The sequence below is a fragment of the Sturnira hondurensis genome, unplaced genomic scaffold (genome assembly GCF_014824575.4).
Source record: "Sturnira hondurensis isolate 20B ecotype Veracruz unplaced genomic scaffold, ASM1482457v3 Scaffold0006571, whole genome shotgun sequence".
Taxonomy (NCBI): domain Eukaryota; kingdom Metazoa; phylum Chordata; class Mammalia; order Chiroptera; family Phyllostomidae; genus Sturnira; species Sturnira hondurensis.
In genome coordinates, this window is record NW_028079202.1 from 1,644,753 (window position 1) to 1,667,883 (window position 23,131).

General features: G+C 35.1%; 1 protein-coding gene across 1 annotated transcript in view; it reads right to left on the reverse strand.

The window, feature by feature from the left end:
• Positions 1 to 23,131, reverse strand: part of CNBD1 (cyclic nucleotide binding domain containing 1) — a 327,528-nt gene that overhangs the window by 66,092 nt on the left and 238,305 nt on the right. Inside the window, exons 7-8 of the mRNA XM_037050237.1 lie at positions 20,356 to 20,493; positions 19,089 to 19,221 (exon numbers count right to left, since the gene is read on the reverse strand). Coding sequence (XP_036906132.1) covers positions 19,089 to 19,221; positions 20,356 to 20,493 — 271 coding nt within the window. The remainder of the gene's footprint in view (positions 1 to 19,088; positions 19,222 to 20,355; positions 20,494 to 23,131) is intronic.

Here is a 23,131-nt window from a genome sequence, read left to right on the forward strand (position 1 = left end):
AAACCTGAACAGGCCAACAACAGCAAATGAAATTGAAGAAGTAATCAAAAAACTCCCATCACACAAAAGCCCTGGACCAGATGGTTTCACAGGAGAATTCTACAAAGCTTTTAAGGAAGAGCTAACCCTATTCTTCACAGACTATTCCAAAAAATCCAAAAGGAGGGAAAACTCCCCAACTCTTTTTATGAAGAAGGCATCACCCTAATTCCAAAGCCCGATAGAGACAAAACAAAGAAAGAAAATTACAGGCCAATATCACTGATGAACATAGAGGCTAAATACCTCAATAAAATATTGGCAAATCACATCCAACAATACATCAAAAAGATCAAACACCACTACCAAGTGGGATTCATTCCGGGGATGCAAGAATGGTTCAATATACGCAAATCAATAAATGGAATACACCAAATAAATAAAAGCAAAGACAAAAATCACATGGTCATATCAATAGATGAGGAAAAAGCTTTTGATAAGGTACAACACCCATTTATGATAAAGGTACTCAGAAAAATGGGAATAGAGGGAGCATTCCTCAACATAATAAAGGCCATATATGAAAGACCTACAGCCAACATCATACTCAATGGGCAAAAATTAAAAGCTTTTCCACTAAGATCAGGTACAAGAGAAGGTTGCCCACTTTCACCACTTCTATTCAATATAGTATTAGAAGTTCTAGCCACACCTATCAGACAAGAAAAGGAAATAAAAGGCATCCAAATCGGAAAGGAGGAAACAAAACTGGCACTGTTTGCAGATGACATGATAGTGTACATGGAAAACCATATAGCCTCTACCAAAAAACTGCTGGAACTAATAAATGAATTTGGCATAACAGCGGGATACAAAGTCAATATCCAGAAATCAAAGGCATTTTTGTATACCAACAATGAAGCAGCAGAAGCAGAAATCAGGAAAAAAATACCATTCGATACAGCAAAAAGAAAAATAAAATATCTGGAAATAAACCTAACCAAGGAGGTAAAAGACCTGTATGCAGAAAACTACATAACACTGAAGAAAGAAATCAAGGAAGACACAAAGAAATGGAAACATATACCGTGTTCATGGATTGGAAGAATTAACATCATCAAAATGTCCATACTACCCAAAGCAATTTACAGATTCAATGCAATACCTATTAAAGTACCAATGGCATATTTCACAGACATAGAACAAACACTTCAAAAATTTATATGGAACCATAAAAGACCCCGAATAGCAGCTGCAATTTTGAGAAAGAAGAACAAAGTAGGAGGGATCACAATACCTGATATCAAACTGTATTACAAGGCCACTGTAATCAAAACAGCCTGGTACTGGCACAAAAACAGGCACATAGACCAATGGAATAGAACAGAGAGCCCAGAAATAAACCCAACTCTCTACAGTCAATTAATATTCGACAAAGGGGGCAATAACATAAAATGGAGTAAAGACAGCCTTTTCAACAAATGGTGTTGGGAGAACTGGACAGCTACATGCAAAAAAATGAAACTTGAGCACCAACTTACACCATGCACCAAAATAAATTCAAGGTGGATAAAAGACTTAAATATAAGCCGTGAAACCATTAAAGCCCTAGAGGAGAGCATTGGCAGGAAAATCTCAGATATTCCACGCAGCAATATTTTTACTGATACGTCCCCTAGAGCAAGAAATATAAAGGAAAGAATAAACAAATGGGATCTCATCAAAACTAAAAGCTTCTGCATGGCTAAGGAAAACAGTATCAAGATAAAAAGAGAAACAACTGTTTGGGAAAACATATTTGCCAATGATACCTCAGATAAGGGTTTAATCTCCAAAATATACAAAGAACTCACTCTGCTCCACTCAAAGAAGACAAGCAACCCAACCATAAAATGGGCAGAGGACTTGAACAGACATTTCTCCAAGGAGGACATACAGAGGATCCAGAGACACATGAAAAGATGCTGGATATCACTAGCTATCAGAGAGATGCAAATTAAAACCACAATGAGATACCACTTAACACCAGTCAGATTGGCTATCATAAACAAAGAAACAAACAGCAAGTGCTGGAGAGGTTGTGGGGAAAAGGGGACTCTAGTTCACTGTTGGTGGGATTGTAGACTGGTACAACCACTATGGAAAACAGTATGGAATTTTCTAAGAAAACTAAAAATGAATGTGCCTTTTGACCCAACAATTCCATTGTTAGGAGTATATCCTAAGAATCCTGAAACACCAATCCAAAAGAACCTATGCACCCCGATGTTCGTAGCAGCACAATTTACTATAGCCAAGGGTTGGAAGCAACCTAGATGCCCATGGGTCAATGACTGGATCAAAAAACTATGGTACATTTACACAATGGAATTCTATGCTGCAGAAAGGAAGAAGGAACTACTACCCTTTGCAACATCATGGAGGGAACTGGAAAGCATTATGCTGAGCGAAATAAGCCAGACGGTGAAAGACAAATATCATATGATCTCACCGTTAACAGGAATCTAAACAAACTAAACAAGCAAGCAAAATACAACCAATGACACTCAAATATGGAACAGGCTGTCAGGACCCAGACGGGAGAGTGGAGAGAATCGTAGGGGAAAAGGAAATGGACTCACATGAACAAGTATAAAAGACACATGGACAATAACTAAGCGTGGGGGGTGGAAAGGGGAGGGAGGCGGGGAGCATGGGGTAGGGGGTGGGCAGGGTTGGGAATATAAGACAGAAACCTGTACTTGAACAAGAATTAAATAAAAATTATATTTTAAAAAAATTGGTGATTTTAACATTTTAGCATTTTTCAAAACAATTTTTTTAAAAATAATAAATTCCTTCTATTTTTAAATATGGAATATAGTCCATACTACCCAAAGCAATTTACAGATTCAATGCAATACCTATTAAAGTACCAATGGCATACTTCACAGACATAGAACAAACACTTCAAAAATTTATATGGAACCATAAACGATCCCAAATAACAGCTACAATGTTGAGAAAGAAGAACAAAGTAGGAGGGATCACAATACCTGATATCAAACTGTATTACAAGGCCACTGTAATCAAAACAGCCTGGTACTGGCATAAAAACAGGCACATAGACCAATGGAACTAAACAGAGAGCCCAGAAATAAACCCAAGTCTCTACGGCAACTAATATTCAACAAACAGGGCAGTAACATAAAATGGAGTAAAAATAGCTCTTCCACAAATGGTGTTGGGAGAACTGGACAGCTACAATAAAGAGAAAGAAAGAAAGAAAGAAACTTGAGTGCCAACTTACGCCATAAAACAAAATAAATTCAAGGTGGATAAAAGACTTAAATATAAGCCATGACACCATTAAAGTCCTAGAGGAGAACATTGGGAGGAAAATCTCAGATATTTCATGCAACAACATTTTCACTAATGTGTCCCCTAGAGCAAGAGACATAAAGGAAAGAATAAACAAATGGGATTTCATCGAAATTAAAAGCTTCTGCATAGCTAAAGAAAACAGTATTAAGATAAAAAGAGAAGCAACTCTTTGGGGAAATGTATTTGCCAATGATTCCTCAGACAAAGGTTTAATCTCCAAAATATAGAAAGAGCTCACATGACCCAATTCTAAGAAGACAAGCAACCCGATTAAAAAGTGGACAAAAGACTTGAACAGACACTTCTCCAAGGAGGATATACAGAGGATCTAGAGACACATGAAAAGATTCTCAATATCGCTAGCTATCAGAGAGATGCAAATCAAAACCACAAGGAGATATCACTTTACACCTGTCAGAATGCCCATCACAAACAAAGCAATAAACAACAAATGTTGGAGAGGCTGTGAGGAAAAGGGGACCCTAGTTAACTACTGATGGGATTGCAGACTGGTACAACCACTATGGAAAACAGTATGAAATTTTCTAAGAAAACTAAAAATGAACATGCCTTTTGACTCAGCAATTTCACTGCTAGGAGTATATCCTAAGAGCCCTGAAACACCAATCCAAAAGAACCTATGCACACCAATGTTCATAGCAGCACAATTTACAATAACCAAGAGTTAGAAGCAACCTAGGTGCCTGTCAGTAAATGAATGGATTAAAAAACTATGGTATATATACACAATGGAATTTTATGCAGCAGAACAAAGAAGGAGCTCCTACCTTTTGCAACATCATGAATGGAACTGGAAAGCATTATTCTGAGTGAAATAAGCCAGGCGGTGAAGGACAAATACCATATGATCTCACCTTTAACAGGAAGCTAGACAAGAAAACAAACAAGCAAGAAAATATAACCAAAGACACTGAAATACAGAACAGGCTGACAGGGACCAGAGGGGAGAAGGGAGTGAATTTCAGGGGAAAAGGGGTAGGATTCACAGAACCAAGTATAAAGGACACATGCACAAAAACTAAGGGGGGGGAGAATAGGAGGGAGGTGGGGAGCACTGGAGGGTTGGGCTGGGCTGGGAGTAAAAAACAGAAAAGTGTATTTGAAAAATAAATAAATAAATAAATACATAAATACATAAATAAAAATAAAAATTAGTAAATAAATATGGAATATTAGCCCTGTCTTGTGTGCCTCAGTGGACTGAGCACTGATCTGCAAACCCAAGGGTCACTGGTTTGGTTCCCAGTCAGGAGACATGCCTGGGTTATGGCCAGGTCTTTAGTAGGAGGTGCAGGAAAGGCAACCACACAATGATGTTCCTCTCTTTCTTCCTCTCTTCTCCTCTGTCTAAAAATAAATGAATAAGATCCGTAAAACCATAAATGTGGAATATTATTGCTTCCTCTTATTAGACTACATGAACTCTTTTATATTAATCTTCTTTTATAATACTATGTGCTGGTTATTCTGATGCAATTGTTTTCCTCTTAATCTGATTACTTTTACATACTGAATCTCAAAATAAATTGTAAACCCATATATACTTCTATTATCATTTCTATTTTTAAGTTAATAATTAGTCAATTTATAGTAATATTTGCCACATGTAGGCTTAAATATCTAACTTAACGTAATCTTGCCCATGTGCAGATTATTTCCTAACACTTTTTATTTTAAAAAACAAGCCTATCTTCTCATTGGTAAATGATCTTTCTTCCTATGTATATTATCATCTGTTCTCTTGCACATTAGTGTTGTGTATAAGCTAACATCTTAATAAAAAACTAACCAAATGTATAAAAAGTTATTAAAGCTTTGACAAAGAATAAATTTACAACACATGTCAAGAACAATAGAATATTTTTAAATACAATGAAGAAATACCTGTAATTATAAGAAATTTTCCTAAGAAATCAACAGGTAAATAGTTAAGTATTTATGTATTAAGTATTCAAAACTGAGTAAGATATTTTAGTCAACTTAAATGATAATCAATAGGAAAATGTTTAAATAAATTATGATCATTCACAGAAAACACCATCCTTCTAGTAAAATTTCTAATTTTCAAAACTGTTATTGACATGGAATATGCTTCTTTTATAATAACCCAAGGAAAAGTATTCCATTATCTCTACACTATTTAACTTTGGTAGATATACAAAAACAACCTGCTTCTGAATTAAAAACCTGGAAAAATATAGGAAAAGATTAACAGTTGATATATTAGAGCAGAATTACATATTACATATGCATTATCTTCCATTTTCCCATAATGTACATATTGAGTATACACTATCTTCATGATTACATGCCTAGGAGCCTGTTGCTTCTCCAGAAAGCTCATGGACAGCAGAGAGAGCAGAGTACAACCTACTCCCTACCTCAGTGGGTAGAGCATTGGCATCTACATCCAATACTCTTGTTTTTCAGCACAATGCCTGAAGGACTGGCTTCTGTTTCAACTCTTTCTGTTTGTGGATAGCCCCTAGCTATTTGAGGGTTGCTGAAAACAAAAAAAGAACTGGATGGCATGTTAATGCTTATTTTAGAGGACCAATGGTAACATAGCAGAGGGAGCAGGAGATTATGAGTGACCAGCAAATTTGTCTAATTAAAAATCTATAGGCACAAATCTGGAGAATACACATTGATGGAAAAGGTTTGAGAGGCCCCTGATTCTCTATCTGAGACAACCATTGAAGTTCTTTCCCTGTACATAGCCCATAAAGACAGGGAGAGGTGGGTATTTTTTTTAAAATGTGAATATATGAACATCAAGTTACAAACGTCATTAAGGATGGAAAGATGACCCAATAGAGAAACAAAATAAACCTCTAGAAACCAACCCTGAACAAATGAAACTATGTAAATTAATGGAGAATGAATACAAAACAACCTTCCTCAATATGTTCAGCAAGTAAAAAAGCTAGTAGTATGGTGGACTAGGAAGCCCCAGACCCTGCTTCCCTTCATAGAAGTGGACATTGCATAGACCAATTGCCTTTGTGAGAAACCTAGAAACCAGTTAAGAGGTTCCTACACCCCAGGCAAGTACAAAGCCAACTACAAAAAGCCTAGCAGAAAAATTCATGCCACTTTTTTGATGGAACACCTCCAACATGACTGATAAAGAGATCACCAAGTCCCAATTTATCTCTGGGTACAGAAAGGAGTGGAACAGATATAAAACATTCTGATCTTTTGGGAGGAAGCCTGGGAAATTTATTTCTGTCCTGCCTGCATCTAAGACAGGAATAGATGCCACACTGAGATCCACTGAGAAACATGGTGTTCACCATGCACTAGAGGCTGCAGTACCACAAACACTGTGGCATTTCTTTGTAGGACTTAGCAAACTCTTCAATATAGAGGTTACACACAGAAGCCCAGAGAACACATCCCCAGGAAAGGCTTAAAAAATCATAGAATATCCATCTGGGCTAACTGGGGAAAGCTGTCCATATGAAAAACAAAGACTGGAACAGACATTTGTTTTTCAAATCCAAAGTCCCAACAGACAATAACAAGACATACAAAAAAGCAAGGAAATATGGGTCATTCTAAGGAACATATTAAATCACAAGAAGCTAACCCTAAAGAAATTGAGATATATAAATTAGTAGACAAATAATTCAAAAAAAGATCATAGAGATGCTCAATGAATTAAAATAGAGAACAGAGGAAAAACTAAATTAAATAAGAAAAATGACATAGGAACAAAACAAGAATATCAAGAGTAACAGAAGCTATGAAAAAGAACCAAACTGACATTCTGTAATTGAAGAGTAATACAACCAAATTGAAAAATACACTAGAGGGACTTAACAGCCCTTGACCAGACCAGACAAAGAATTAAGAAAGTTGAAGATGAGACTTTTGAATTTACTGAGGCACACGAGCAAAAGGAAAAAAATAAAAAATAAAGAGAGCCTAAAGGACTTATGGGATACCATCAAATGGAACAAGATATACATTGTAGAAGTCACAGAATGAAATAAAAATAGAATGGGGCAGGTACCTCATGCTAAAAACTTCTCAAATTTGAGGGGAGAAATGTGCATACAAAGTCAGGAAGCTCGATTCACTCCAACTAAGATAAATTGAAAAAGACTAAAACACAGACACATCCTTTTTTATTTTTTTTAAATTCTCACTCAAGGATGTATTTGTTGATCCTAGAGAAAGAGGAAGGGGAAGAGAGAGAAACATTGATTGGTGGCCTCTGTACTTCAACCAGAGATTGAACTCACCACCTTTTGGAATATGAGATGATGTTTCAAGAGCCACCTAGCTAGGGCAACAAAGACACTTCTTTTTTAAAAAAATTATTTTCTTTTTCTTTTTCTTTTCTTTTAATTTATTTTGTTTTCAAGTACAGTTTTCTGTCTATTACTCCCATCTCATACCACTTCTTAATGAAGCCATCAAATGTTCACAAAGAGAATTCTGAAAGCACCAAGAAAAAGTGACACATTACATAAAAGGTAGCTCTGATACAACATTGTGCTTATAGTAACATGATGTTACATTTAAAAACTGTGATGAAAATCTCATGTTTATGTTTTTGACCATAATAAAATACACTGGCATTATCTTTTAACTTTTGAATTACTAATATTTTAATTACTTCTTCACAGAAACGTATCCTGCGAAACACAAACACACATAATTTTCTATTTTCTACTTCTAAAAGTTCCTTCAACTCTTGGAGACACTGTTAAGGAATCATTGATTTCCAAGAGGTGGAATGTAATTTTAACTTTGAACAAAATAAAATTACTGTGTCTAAATTTCATAATTATAACACTGCATGATGCCTTTACAGAGATAATTGAAAATAGTTTTAGTCAAATTTTTGAAGGTATTGAAAATATTTTTCTAAGTATGAAGACTTGATATATTGTCCTTTATCTTTAAAATGCAACTGTAGAAACAAAATTAACCTGTTAAATCATTTAAACAAATAATTAGTATACAACTATTTTCATGCACAAGAAATGTTGTGTTTTCATTTTTAATTTGTATTGTTATTTAATTACAGTTGTCCCATTTTTCCCATTACTCTCCCCTGCCCTACCCACCCTGCACCTCTCATGTTTAATCATCCACCCAGTTGTCTGTGTCCATGTGTCCTTTGTACATGTTTCTTGATTTGATCTTTTACCTTCTATACCTTGTTACCCACCACACCTCTGGACACTGGTAGTTTGCTCTTTATTTCCATGACTCTGGTTCTGTTTTGCTTGCTTTATTTTTTCTTATTATGTTCCATTTATAGGTGAGATCATATAGTATTTGTCTTTCACTGCCTGGCTTATTTCACTTAGCATAATACTCTCCAGTTCCATCTATGCTGTCATGAAGGGTAGGAATTCCTTCTTTCTTTGTTACTTAGTGTTCCTCTGTGTAAATGTACAACACTTTTTTGAGCCACTCACTGATTAATGGGCACTTAGCTATTGTAAATAACACTGATATGAACATTGGGGTGCATAGGTTCTTTTGAATTGGAGTTTCAGCATTCTTAGGGTATAGTCCCAAGAGTAGAATCTAAGGTCAAAAGGCAGTTCCATTTTTAATTTTATGAGGAAATTCCATACTGTTTGCCACAGTGGCTGTACCAGTCTGCATTCCCATCAACAGTGAACTAGCGTTCCCTTTTTGCCACAGCCTGACCAGTGCTTGCTGTTTGCGGGTTTGTTTATAATGGCCATTCTGAATGATGTAAAATGGTATCTCATTGTTGTTTTAACTTGCATTTACTTTATGGCTAGTGGTGCTGAACGTCTTTTCACATGTCTCTGGGTGCTCTGTATGTCCTCGGAAAAATGTCTCTTCAGGTCCTTCACCCATTTTTTTAAGTGGATCATTTGTCTTCCTGGAGTGAGTCGTGTGAGTTTTTTACATATCCTGTAGATCAAATCCTTGTCTGAAGTATCATAGTGAATATATTTTTTCATACAGTTTGTTCTCTTTTAATTTTGCTGATGTTTTCTTTAGCCATGCAAAAGCTTTTTTGTTAATGAAGTCCCATTTGTTTGTTCTTTGCTTTATGTTCCTTGCTCTATGGGATGTATTGGTGAAAATATTACTGAGTGAAATATCTGAGATTTTCCTACCCATATTCTCCTGTGGGACTATTGTGGTATCACAACTTATATTTAAGTCCTTTAACCACCTTGTGTTTATTTTGATGTATAGTGTAAGTTGGTGGTTTAATTTCACTTTTTTGTTTGTGTGTAGCTGTCCAGATCCCCTAACACCATTTTTAGAAGAGGGCATTTTTATTCCATTTTATGCTTTTGTAACTCTTTGTTGAATATTAATTGATCACAGAGACTTGTGTTTATTTCTGGACTCTCTATTCTGTGCTATTTGTCTATGTATGTGTTCTTTTGCCAGTACCAGACTGTTTTGTTTACCATGGTCTTGTAATATATTTTGATATCAAGTATTGTGATCCCTCCTACTTTGTTCTTCCTTCTCAAAGTTGCTGAGGCTATTCAGGGTAGCTTATAGTTCCACATAAATTTTTGAAATGTTTGTTCTATATCTGTGAAATATGTAATTTGTATTTTGATAGGGATTATGTTGAATCTATAGATTGCTTTAGGTAGTATGGACATTTTCATGATGTTAATTCTTCTAGTTCATTGACATGGTATATTCTTTCATTTATTATTTCATTTATTTCATTTATTTGTGTCTTCCTTCAGTGGTCTGTAGTTTTTTGTATACAGGCCTTTTAACTCTTTGGTTAGGTTTATTCCTAGGTATTTTATGTTTTTGTTGTTGCTATAAAAAATGGGGTTTTCTCCTAATTTCTGTTTCATCGTTGATATACAAAAATGCCTTTGATTTCTGAATATTGACTTTATATCCTGATGCTGTGCCAAATTCATTTATTAGGTCAAGTAATTTTTTTGTGGAATCTCATCTGCACTATGTCATTTGCAACCAATGACAGTTTTACGTCCTCCTTTCCAAGTTGGATGACTTTTATTTCTTTTTGTTGTCTAATTACTGTGGCTAGGATTTCCAATACTATGTTGAATAGCAGTGGTGAAAGTAGACATCCTGTTTTTTCCTGATCTTAGCTGGAAAGCTTTTAGTTTTTGCCCATTGAGTATGATATTGGCTGTAGGTTTCTCATATATGGTTCTTACTATGTTGAGATAACTCTCTTTACTCATACTTTGCTCTTTTTATCAAAAATAGCTGCTGTACCTTATCAAATGTTGTCCCCCATCTATTGATATGAACATGTGATTTTTGTCTTTCCTTTTGTTTATGCATGGTGTTATGTTTAATGATTCAAATATATTGTACCATCCTTGAATCCCTGGATTATACCCACATAAACATTATGTGTTATCATTTTAATGCATCGTTGGATGTGTTTTGTCAATATTTTGTTGAGGATTTTAGCATCTATGTTCATCAACAATATTGACCTGTAGTTTTCTTTGTTGTGTCTTTATCTCATTTTAGGAGAAGAATGATGCTGGCCTCATAAAAAGAGTCTGGGGGCCTTTCTTCCTCTTGGATTTTTTAGAATAGTTTGAGAAAAACAAGGGTTAGTTCCTTCTTAAATGTTTTGTATTATTCTCCTGTAAAATCATCTGGTCCTGGGCTTTTGTGTGCCAGGAATTTTGGTTTTCTTTTCTCTTTTTAAGCTTTCACTCACTACTTCTATTTATTTTCCCCATTTTTCTCTTATTTATTGTTGTTCAAGTACAATTGTCTCCATTTCCTCCCACCACTCCCATCCACATCAGCCATCCCTACCTACCACTGTTATCTCCCATTATCCCCTGTTTTCAGCTATTATTGGTGTTCAGGCTTTCTGCTTCTTCTTTATTCGGTTTTGGAAAATTCTGTTTTTCTAGAAGTTTGTCCATTTCACCCAGTTTTTAAAAATTCTTTGGCATAAAGTTCTTCATAGTAATTTCTTACAATCTTTCATATTTCTGTGTTACCTGTTGTAATTTCTCCCCTTTCACTTCTAATTTTGCTTATTCGGATCCTCTATCTTTTCTTCCGGTGAGTTTGGTTAAAGCCTTGTTAATTTTGTTTATCTTTTTAAAGAATAAGCTCCTGGATTTATTTGACCTTTTAATTGCTAGTCTCTGTGCCACTTAATTCTTCTCTGATCTGGATTATTTCTTTCCTCTACTCATGCTGTGTTTTGTTTCTTATTTCTCCATTCCTTGTAGATGTAGGGTTAGATTGCTTATTTGAAATGTTTCTCTCTTTTTTAGGTAGGCCTACATTGTGCATTGTAAGAATCATGAAACACAGTAAACTTGACTTTGAAACTATGGAACTATGGAAGCCTAGAGAACTCCTCCTGTGATAATTTTAGGCAAGACTCATTCTAAGGATTTCAGAAAATTATACAAGAGATTAGATTTTCTGAATGACCTGAAGGAGGTTGCAAATACACAAACAGAAATTAATATCTGCCTTAGAAAATTTTTGAGAGAAATCTGTAATTTAGAGACCAATCTTAGCCCTGGTGGAGGTGCTCAGTTTGTTAGAGCACTGCCCCAATATACCAAGATTGTGCATTTGATACCCTCTCAGGGCACATATAGAAGCCAACAAATGAATGCATAAAATAAGCAGAAAAGCAAATATCTCTCTCTGTCTCTCTCTCTCTCCTTCTCTCCTTCTACATCGCTCCTTCTTTCCCTCTTCCACTCTAAAAAAAACCAACCTCCTAATAAAATATTATTTTTGGAAACCTGGAAGTGACAGGGTACTGTGGGTGTAGAAGCAGAGATGGTTTGGGTCATTAATACATAAAGCCACAAGGAAGTCAAAGCATATCTGGGCCCCCAAAAGGCAGTCCTATCACCAAACTGCCTCATGCTTAATGGAATGACACAGCCCCACCTGGAGGGAGCATGAAGGTCTGTGTTGTTTCAGCACCTCTGCAGAGACACACTCCCCTATTTGGGACTTACCTGGTTCAATGAGGCTGCACCATTTTTCAAGACAGGGATGTGGTCCACCTTCAGTTGAACAACAGGTTGCATGTCTCAGGGTGCCCATGTGACACAAGCCCAGGTAGTGAATTCATAGCACATTTATCTTAGAACAATCAGGAGGAAAGTCTCTTTCACAGGGATTGTTGGCTGTGACAAAAATGTACCTAGTAGCTATTTTTGCCATTGCATAGTAAAACTTATTGAAAAAGGGAACTAACACAAAACGAAACAGAACTGAGAACTGGAACAAATAATTGGAGTGAAATCAGTTCAGAGCTTGGTTCCAGGCACTCCCGAAACATAAATTCCTGTATTCCCAGTTACATGTACCTGTGTTTCAGCAGAAGGTGCAGAGATTTCCAACATTTTAATAAAATGTTTTAATTTATATTTAATTGAAAATATAAAAGTATTTAAATAATTAAAATGTAAAATTATTTTATTGAGTTTGACATTTAATTTTAATTAATAATTTTAAACCTTAAATTATTTTAACATAATTGAATAGAATTAAATTTAAATTATTAAATATCTTAAGATTTCTTCTTTTACCCATATATTATTTAGAAGTGTATTGTTTAACTTCTACATAGTTTGAGGTTTCCCATTTATCTTCCTTTTATTAATTCATGAAGAATTTTACAAAATAAACCCATGGCTTATTTATTTAAAACTGTGTATTTATCCTTACATGCTTCAACTTTAGTCACCTTCAAAGTACTCTCTATTTGATGCAATACACCTATTGAGATTTTTTTCCACTGCTCAAAAGTTTTTGAACTCATCGATTTTGATGCCTTTTAGTGCTTTCAGCATTTTTTGTCTCAACTCTTCTATATCAGCAAAATATTTCCCTTTGAGGACTTTTTTCATCTGGAATACAATACAGTTGCTTGAGGAAAGATTGGGTGAATGGAGAGGGTAGGGCACAGGTGTCACGCTGTTTTGGGGTCAAAAACTGCTCAAAACTGAGCATTGTGTGGACAGTTACAATTGTAATTTACTCATAATGAAATGGGAAAATGCACTGAAATAATCTTTAAAAGATCACTAAAGCCAGGCATAACTTCTCACAATAATATCAGCTGGTACACTGATACAGATGAGTTTCTAAAACACCTAGCAGGGGAAGCCTGTACTACAAGGGACCTACCTTCCAGAAGATAAGTCCTTATTTTGAGGGGGAACCCTCCTTGTATAGGTAATTCCATTGTGATCTAAGAATGGATCTGTCATTTTTCTATTTTTTTTTTAATTTCTTAAGTTGTGTTTTATGTCCTAGAATGCGGACTGTCCTGGTGAATGATCCATGGAGCATGAGAAGTGTGTGTCCTATGCTGTTGTTAGATGGATTAATTTGTAGATGTCCATTATAACCAATGGAATGATAATGTTGAATTTAATTATGTCCTTACTGAGTTTCTTCCTGTTGGATGTTTCCCCCTTTTTGAGGCTTCTTACATACCTCATCAGAAAAATGCAAGTTAAAACAAAGAAATGACACTACAAATCTACTCAAGTAGACAAAATCCAGAGTACTGACAATAGTCAATGTTGGAAAGAATGTAGAGCAACAAACACTCTCACTCACTGCTAGGAGGAATGCAAAATGGTGCAGCCACTTTGCAAGACACTGTTTTTTTATAAAACTAAATACAGGTGTATCATACAATCCAGTAACTGCACTCCTTGACATTTACCCAAAGGAGATGAAAACTTTGTCCACAAAAAAAAATCTGCATGCAGATGTTTATAGCAGCTTCATTTATACGGCTAAAACCTGGAATCAATTAAAATGTCCTTCACTCGGTGAGTGTACAGATAAACTGTGGTATATCCAAATAATGGAATATTATTCAGCATTAGGAAAAAATTAGTTAGCAAACCATTAAAAGATATTGAGATGCTTTAAGTGCATATTATTAAGTGAAAGAAACCAGTCTGAAAAGGCTACATGCTGTATGATTTCTATTTTATAACATCCAGAAAATAGCAAAACCATAAAAAAATGAAAAGACCAGTGCTTGCCATGAGTTAGGGAGGAGATAGAAATGACTATGTGGTACTCAAATAATTTTGAAGGCAGTAAAATGCTGTGTGTGATGCTATAATGGTGGGTAAATGTTATCATACAGTTATTCAATCCACAAAATGTCCAAACCCAGAAGTGAACCCTAATGTAAACTGTGCATTTGGTTGAAGATGTTTCACTGTGGGTTCATCCATTGTACAAATGTACCACTCTGGCAGTGTATGCTAATAGTGGGAGATGCTATGCAAGATTGGGGGCAGGGGTACATGGGAGATCCTTGTACATTCCCCTCAGTTTTTCTGTACACCGAAAACTGTCCTAAATAGTAAAGTGTATTTTAAAATCATTAAATGAATTATTATGTTGCATCAGAAAATGCTCACTTAATGTAAAGAGACCAGTGAAAAAGGAATAAGGGAAAAAAGTCACACAGGAATGAGTAGAATCCTTTAATGCAGCTTGGTTCAGGGATGCTCAGGATTATGTCATAGAACTAAGAGTTCTATTGCTCTTAGTTCTATGTGACACCCTGTATAGTTCATTCATCTGAAAGAGACTGATGTCAAAAAGCTGGGATTTATACTATAGAACTTCTAACTTTCATTAGTCAGAGCTGCAAAATAAATACTTCTGTGGTTCAAAGTTTCTAGTTTTAATTTGAGAAGACTAGGTTGTTGTTTATTTTTCATTTAATTTTTGTTCAAGTACAGTTTTCTGTCTTACATTCCCAGGCCTGCTGCCCCCAAGTGCTCCACACCTCCCTTCCATTTCCACCCCCACTTTAGTTATTGTCCAAGTGTCCTTTATACTTGTTCATGTGAGTCCTTCCCCTTTTCCCCTGGGATTCTCTCCCCTCTCCCCTCTGGTCCCTGTCAGCCTGTTCTGAATTCCAGTGTCTTTGGTCATATTTTGCTTGCTTGTTTGTTTTGTTGTTTAGCTTCCTGTTAAAGGTAAGATCGTATGGTAATTGTCTTTCGCCGCCTGGCTTATTTCACTCAGCATAATGCTTTCCAGTTCCATCCATGCTGTTGCAAAAGGTAGGAGCTCCTTCTTCCTTTCTGCAGCATAGAATTCCATTGTGTAAATGTACTATAGTTTTTTGATCCACTCATTTACTGATGGGCATCTAGGTTGCTTCCAACTCGTGGCTATTGTAAATTGTGATGCTATGAACATTGGGGTGCATAGGTTCTTTTGGATTGGTGTTTTAGGGTTCTTAGGATATAATCCCAGCAGTGGAATTGCTGGGTCAAAAGGCAGGTCCATTTTTAGTTTTCACAGAAAATTCCATACTGTTTTCCATAGTGGTTGTACCAGTCTGCAATCCCATCAGTAGTGAACTAGGGTCCCCTTTTCCCCACAACCCCTCCAACACTTGTTGTTTGTTTCTTTGTTTATGATGGCCATTCTGATCGGTGTAAGGTGGTATCTCATTGTGGTTTTAATTTGCATCTCTCTGATAGCTAGTGATATTAAGCATCTTTTCATGTGTCTCTGGATCCTCTGTATGTCCTCCTTGGAGAAGTGTCTGTTCAAGTTCTTTGCCCATTTTTTAATTGGGTTGCTTGTCTTCTTAGAGTGGAGTCCATAGACATAAAATGGAGTAAAAATAGCCTCTTAAACAAATGGTGCTTGGTGAACTGGACAGCTACATGCAAAAGAATGAAACTTGAGCACCAACTTACACCATACACCAAAATAAATTCAAGGTGGATAAAACACTTAAATTTAAGCTGTGAAACCATTAAAATATTAGAGGGGGACATTGGCATGGAAATCTCAGATATTTCACGCAGCAACATTTTTACCGATATGCCCCCTAGAGCAAGGAATATAAAGGAAATAATACACAAATGGGATCTCATCAAAATAAAAAGCTTCTGCAAAGCCAAAGAAAATAGCATTAAGATAAAAAGAGAACCAACTGTTTGGGAAAACATATTTGCCAATGGTACCACAGACAAAGGTTTAATCTCCAAAATAATACTGCTAGTTTTAAACCTAGATAATGATGATATCATTTGAGTTATATTCTCTATATTTTCTAATAAAATTTCAAAACAGATCTTGAGTAAAGTTTAGAAGTATTATATCTAAAGCTTCTTCTTGACATACCAAATTTGTCAGTACCATAAAAAAATAGGTTAGATTCACAGGAATTATTCTTCACCTTGGTATGTTTATTTATAGGAGTCATAGTATTTCACCTGAAAGGGGTTTTGAAGATCATCTAGCAAAATTGTCATCCTCAAGGAGGGTAAATAATTTTTAAAACTATATAAATGTAAGTATCACATATTTATGTTTGTTAAAATAATGTTTCTTTTGACTTAGTCAATGTCCTCACAGATTTTCCAGGGCAATAAAGTTTCCATCATTATTTTTAAAGATATTTTCCAAAAAGAACTTGAACCTAGCGTTAGTCTCCTAAACTGTGTCAAGTCAATACCTTCTGATCACTTTGATGCTAAATTTAAATATTTTAGATTGATATTTTAGACTGAGACAAATATTTATTATTTGTAATGAAATACATTAAGAGCACACCATTATTTCTCCTTTGTGAATTTTGTATTCTTTTGGCTAACATATTCAAAATGTCTCTGATTATGGTTTCTTTCACCCTTTTTAATCACCTCAAACATATTAACATCCTAGTATATTGGCAAGGCTGAGATATTATTTTCTTATACAAAAATGTCCTAAAAATAAAGCATGGACCAAGGTTTGAAATCTCTGATACAAATTGGGGAAACCAGAATGAAACCAAAACATTCACATTAAAAAAATTGTTTCTATATAATACAGATGTTGAATTCAAAAGTATTCAATTCTCATTTTTTACAAGTCAGTTTATTACTCGCCTTCTATATGTACTATTAGTGAAATAAATAAATAAAATGGCATTTACATCTCATCAGCAAAACTTTTATGAACAAAATGCAAAATGACCAGTATTCAACTTTTAAAAGCAAAAGAAAGGTGTATATTTGACTAAACAAGGGCGAGACACTGTATTTTAAAAAATGATAAGTACTGCTGAAGGGGAAGTGTCAAGTCAAAGAACAGGTATAAAGGACCCATGGACAAAGCCAATGGGGGTTGACTGAAAGTGGAAGATGGGGGGTGGGTAGGGCAGGAGAGAATAAAGGGGGAATATGGAAACAACTAATTAATTAGCAAAAAAATAAAGGTAACAATAAAAACTAAATAAAAATAAAAAATATATGAGCAACAACACTGTATTGAAATTTATAACAAATCAGAAAAGGATTTACAGTCTCACCAAATTGAATTTGTTGATTAAGGAATCTCAGTTTTTGAAGCACTAACCTTAACTATGATGATATTTGCTTTTTCTGATGAAAGAAACTTCTATCCACACTATGCTGACCCTCATCATTCTATTATAGAATGACTCTCTCACAGGACATTTCTTCAGATACAAGAATTTCTCCATCACATGTTTATTATTAGAACAGTGGCATCATGGGACTTACAATTCAAATTCATTTTTTAGAACTTCAATTTTATACTTAATTCAGAATGTTCACCTGCCCCATGCTCCGTAGTCCTCACTACAATTATGGCTCTGGAGGCTTAAAGTAAGTAAGTAAGTAAGTAAGTAAGTTTCTTTCGAGCACTTACTCTCTGTTATAATGTTAGTACTGGGTCACCCTGTATGTGACTACAAAGCTCTCCCTTGTTGGTGGTTTACGCCTATGGAGCAGAGTGATTTCTTAACAAAGGATGTTTGGGCTTTGACCCAACTAAAATTGTTCCTCTTAAGCTGGTGTCTTAGTCAGATAACAGATACCATAGAGGGGTGATAATATGACAAATAAATCTCTCACAGTTTGGGAGGCTGGGAAGCCCAAGATCGAGGAACTTGGTTTGCTGCCAACTGCCAGATTGCTGTGTTTTCACAGGGCCAAGACAAATATATCACCTCTTAGATCTCTTCTTGTAAGGGCACTAATCCTATTGATGAAGACTCCATTTTCAGAAATAAATTCCTTCCCAAAAGTCCTACCTCCAAATAGCATCATATTGAGGATTAAGGATTCAACATCTGAACTTTGTGAGAAAAAAACAATCATTATATAGCACTTGGAATCTCTTATTTGGTGGGCTCTCCCAGATAGAAAAAATAAAAAAAATTGTACAGAAGGACACAATATCACCTGCACTTCTTGTGAAAATATAACCCAAGAAATGCACACATCATTGCCATGTCATGCTGGATATCAGAAATGTGCAGGTACCACTCACCTTGACCTTACCTATTCTCTATCATTGCATTTCCACTGATAACACATAGCACAGGTAAAAAGAAGCTAACTTGTTGCTTAAGTGGGTGTTCAACCAGGAGAATGAGAAACAATGACCCTAACATCTTGTTGCATTTATCTTTTTTCAGTTTCATCCTCACACTGACTGTTGGGGTGAGACAAGGGTAGGCCTATGGCAGGCCAGCAGGATGTGCAAGTAAGAACAGTGGGGAGATCACTGTCCAGGCCAACTAAGAATGATTTTATAAAAACCAGTAATAATATAAATGCTTGATTCAAAGATAACATTAAATTAACTAAACAAACACACATAAAAACAGTGTATAAAACATTAATACTATGAAAAAATTACAAATTCCAATAGTATAACATTATGCAATAAAAGTTATCAAATTACATTAAACTCACCATGACCTGGAGGAAATCTTTTCCATTTAACAAGAAGAACTAGCTCATATATGGATAAAGTAGGCCATTCTTCATAATATGGACACTTATGAATTAATTTCACTATTTGTTTATTTTCAAGTTTTGTTTTTTCCTAGAAAAAGTCATTATCAAACTTTATATTAGGTAATTTAAAGAGAAGAAAAAAGATAGCAGATAAATGTTAGTAAAAGAAAAATAAAGGTTATGTGGTATAAAAATACAATAAAATAATTTTGATTTTATAGGAGCATCATTCTATGATGAAATAACCATAATAAAATTTTAATTTTCAGATGTACTTACTAAAACTTTATTTTTCCACATTTCATAATAATTTAGATTCTGTGTTTTTCATGTTTGGAAAAAACTCTGGTGTAGCAAAGACTAAACACAAAAGTTCAATTGATAGTATTAAATTAGTAATAATATTGTGAAAATAAAAACAAAACACACAAAGAACATTGTTTTTAAAGCCAGCCACTCTGAAACCAGGAATTTGGAAGGAAGTTGAACTTTGAGAAAGTTATCAGTGTCATCAATGCTAAAACCATCTTGTTGAAAGAAACCCTGACTCTTAGAGATCCAAATCAAGAAAGTGGACATCCCTCTCCCAATTTCCCTTCCACATGAGCACCCAGCCATGGCTTAGCCATTACCATGCACTGCATGACTGGTCATTGACACAAACTTTCTTTTCCAGCCAGGCAGGTAGTGTTAGGAGAGGGGACAAATTTGCATTTGACTGGAAGAGAATAAATTGTTAAACTTAAAGTAAAAAAGTTAATGCGGCAGAATTAGGGGGTAGAATTAAGTTGTAATCACCTAGTTGTGCATCCCTGAGTTATACTATGAGACAATGTGCCAGACACACCTGAGTTCATTTTTTCTAAGGTAGATTGCAGAGATGTAGAGGTCTGTCTCTCTGGTTATCCTGGTATTCCTAACACATGACATGATGTTGACATCCCAAACATATATTTGTTGAATGAATAAATAAATTCTAAATTCATAAAAAACAAAGTCATCAAAAATATACATAAAATACCATATCCATAAAAACCTATTTTTATAATTTAATTACCCATCACTATCAGAGGTTTGACAGTCATAAAATAAACATTATTTATGTTGTCTAGGCCAAGTCAAATTAAAAATAAGAGAAATATGGATATGTATCCAAAGAGGCAAAAGTCCTATTGAATTTACTGCCATATTGTCTTAATATATAGATTAGATTTGATCATACCAATTTTAACTTGGCATAATTCTTTGCAGGGATCTTAAGAATTTCACAGTCTTCTTCTGTCACCACTGAGTACTCCTTCAGTTCTGACTGAACCTGAGCTGTAACTTCCAGGGTTCCAAAGGTGCTCCATGGTCTAAGCTACCAAAAAAAAACAAAGGCAGCTTAACCTTCATTATTACATATCAACATTAAAATACCAGTAATAGTGATAAGGGCAATGTAGAAAAGTCTACAAATCTAGGAAAGAATGGGGTCTGAGCAGCCTTGTATGGGTGTCCGTCCTACTTTATCCATTAATGCCGCTTACCAAAGCAAGAAAACATTTTCATATTCTTTACTACAGTAGGAAAATAACTTAGGATATTATTCTGTGATTTTGCTAAACATTAAGTTTTTGAAATACAATCATATTAATGTAATCCACTCATTTTTCATTGCTCCATGACTACATTTAAATTACAATTCATTTTTTGTTGATAAACATTTGTGTTCTTATTGGTATTTGATATAAAACAATGATAATATGAGCACTAGTATACAACTTTCTCCATTTCATACATAAATATATCCATAAAACACATGACTAAGAGTATAATTTTTGTGTTACAGAATGTGTTTGCACTTTAACATCTGTTTAACTATTTTCCATCTGATGCAAGTTCGAACTAGCACCCCCTTTCCTGAAGCATAAATGGATCCAGTGTCTGTTTCTTCACAAATATTCCAATATTTTATATTGCTTAATTTTTAATATTTTTCAATTTGGTAGTAATATTATTGATTGAACTTTTTATTTATTTACATTTACTTTTAAATGTAAAAATTATTACCTGCATATTTCCTAGATTGCTAGTGATAGAACACCTTTATTTTTCCAATTACTTAATGCATAATTTTTGTTCCATAAGAGATTGACAGTGGTAGAGCAGGGCAGGGGAGAGCAACAGGGGCAAAAAGTGGGACAAGGTTCTGGCCAAAATGGAGGTTTAGGCAGATATGCTTCACCTCACTGTACAACCAAAAGAAGGAAACAACCAATTTTTTAAAAATCCAGAACTACAAGAAAATTAAACTGTGTGGAATTCTGACAACCAAGGAGTTAAAGAAGAAACATCCATCCAGAAGGGTAGAAGAGGCAGATATGGGTAGCCTGGACAATGGAGAGGACCTGTGGCAAGGCTGTGGTTTCAGGACTGGGCAGTTGCACATTCACACGCAGATAAACTGTGAGGAACAATGGGAGCTAGGCAGACTTCACAATTCATGGTTACAACATGGGGAAAATAAAGCCTCAGAACCTGTGGCTGTACAAGCCTGTAGGGGTTCTGCCATGGGAGAAAATGCCAGTCTCTTCAAAGCCAGTCAAGAACTCAGCAAGTGGCTTTCTTCCCTCTTTCACCCTTCATCCATTTTAAGGCTCCATTCCTTGAAATGTAACAGGTGTGCTGAGACAAAGAAATGCAGCCCAAATGAAAGAACAGATCAAAACTCCAGAAAAATAACTAAGTGATGAGAAGAGAGTCAACCAATCAGGTGCAGAGTTCAAAACACTGGTAATCAAGATGCTCACAGAAATTATTGAGTGTGGTCACAAAATAAAGGAAGAAGTAAAGGCTATACAAAGTGAAATAAAGAAAAATATATAGGTAACCAAGAATGAAGGGAAGGGAACTTGGACTCAAATCAACAATATGGAGTAGCAGGAAGAAATAAACATTCAACTGTAACAGAATGAAAAGATAAGAGCCCCCAAAATTGAGAGGTTTAGGAACCTCTGGAACAACTTTAAACATTTCAATACCCAAATCAAAGGGGTACAAGAAGAAGAGGAAGAGCAAGAAATCAAAAACTTATTTGAAAAAATAATGAAAGAAAACACCCCCAATCTGGTGAAGAAAATAGACATACAAGTACAGGAAGCTCAGAGAATCCCATACAAGTTGGACCAGAGTAACACACTAAAACACATAATTAAACTGTCAAAGATTAAAAGTAATGAGAGAATCATAAAAGCAGCAAGAGAAAAGAAGAGAGTTACCTACGAAGGTGTTCTCATGAAACTATCAGCTGATTCCTCAGAGAAACATTGCAGGAAAGAAGGAGCTGGAAAGAAGTACTCAAAATTATGAAAAGCAAGAACTCACATCCAAGATTACTATATCCAGCAAAGCGTTCATTTAAAATGGAAGGGCAGATAAAATGCTCCCTTAATAAGATAAAATTAAGGGAGCTCATCATCTTCAAGTCCTTATTATATGAAAGGTTAGACTTATCTAAGAATAAGGAGAGGATCAAAAGTGTGAACAGTAAAATAACAATACACTCACAACTATCAACAACTGAACCTAAAAAAAAAAAGCTAATCAAACAACTATAACAGTAATAGAATCACAGAAATGGAGATTACATGGAAGAGACCAGCAGGGTTGGAAACAGGGAGAATGAGATAAAAGGTACAGAGAATAAGAAGAATAAATGTTAGGTGGAAAATAGAAAATAGAGGGAAGTTAAGAATAGTGTAGGAAATGAAAAAGCCAAAGAACTCTCTATATATGTATATATGTGTGTATGAATATATATATATATATATATATATATATATATATATATCCATCCTGTGGACATGAACTTAGGAGAAGAAATTCTGGAGGGAATAGGGGTACTGGGTGGAGGAGGCTCAAAGGGAGAAAAAAGAATGGGACAACTGTAGTAGCATAATCAAAAAATATACTTTTAAATATTTCATACCTGTAATTCCAGAATAAAAAAAATAAAA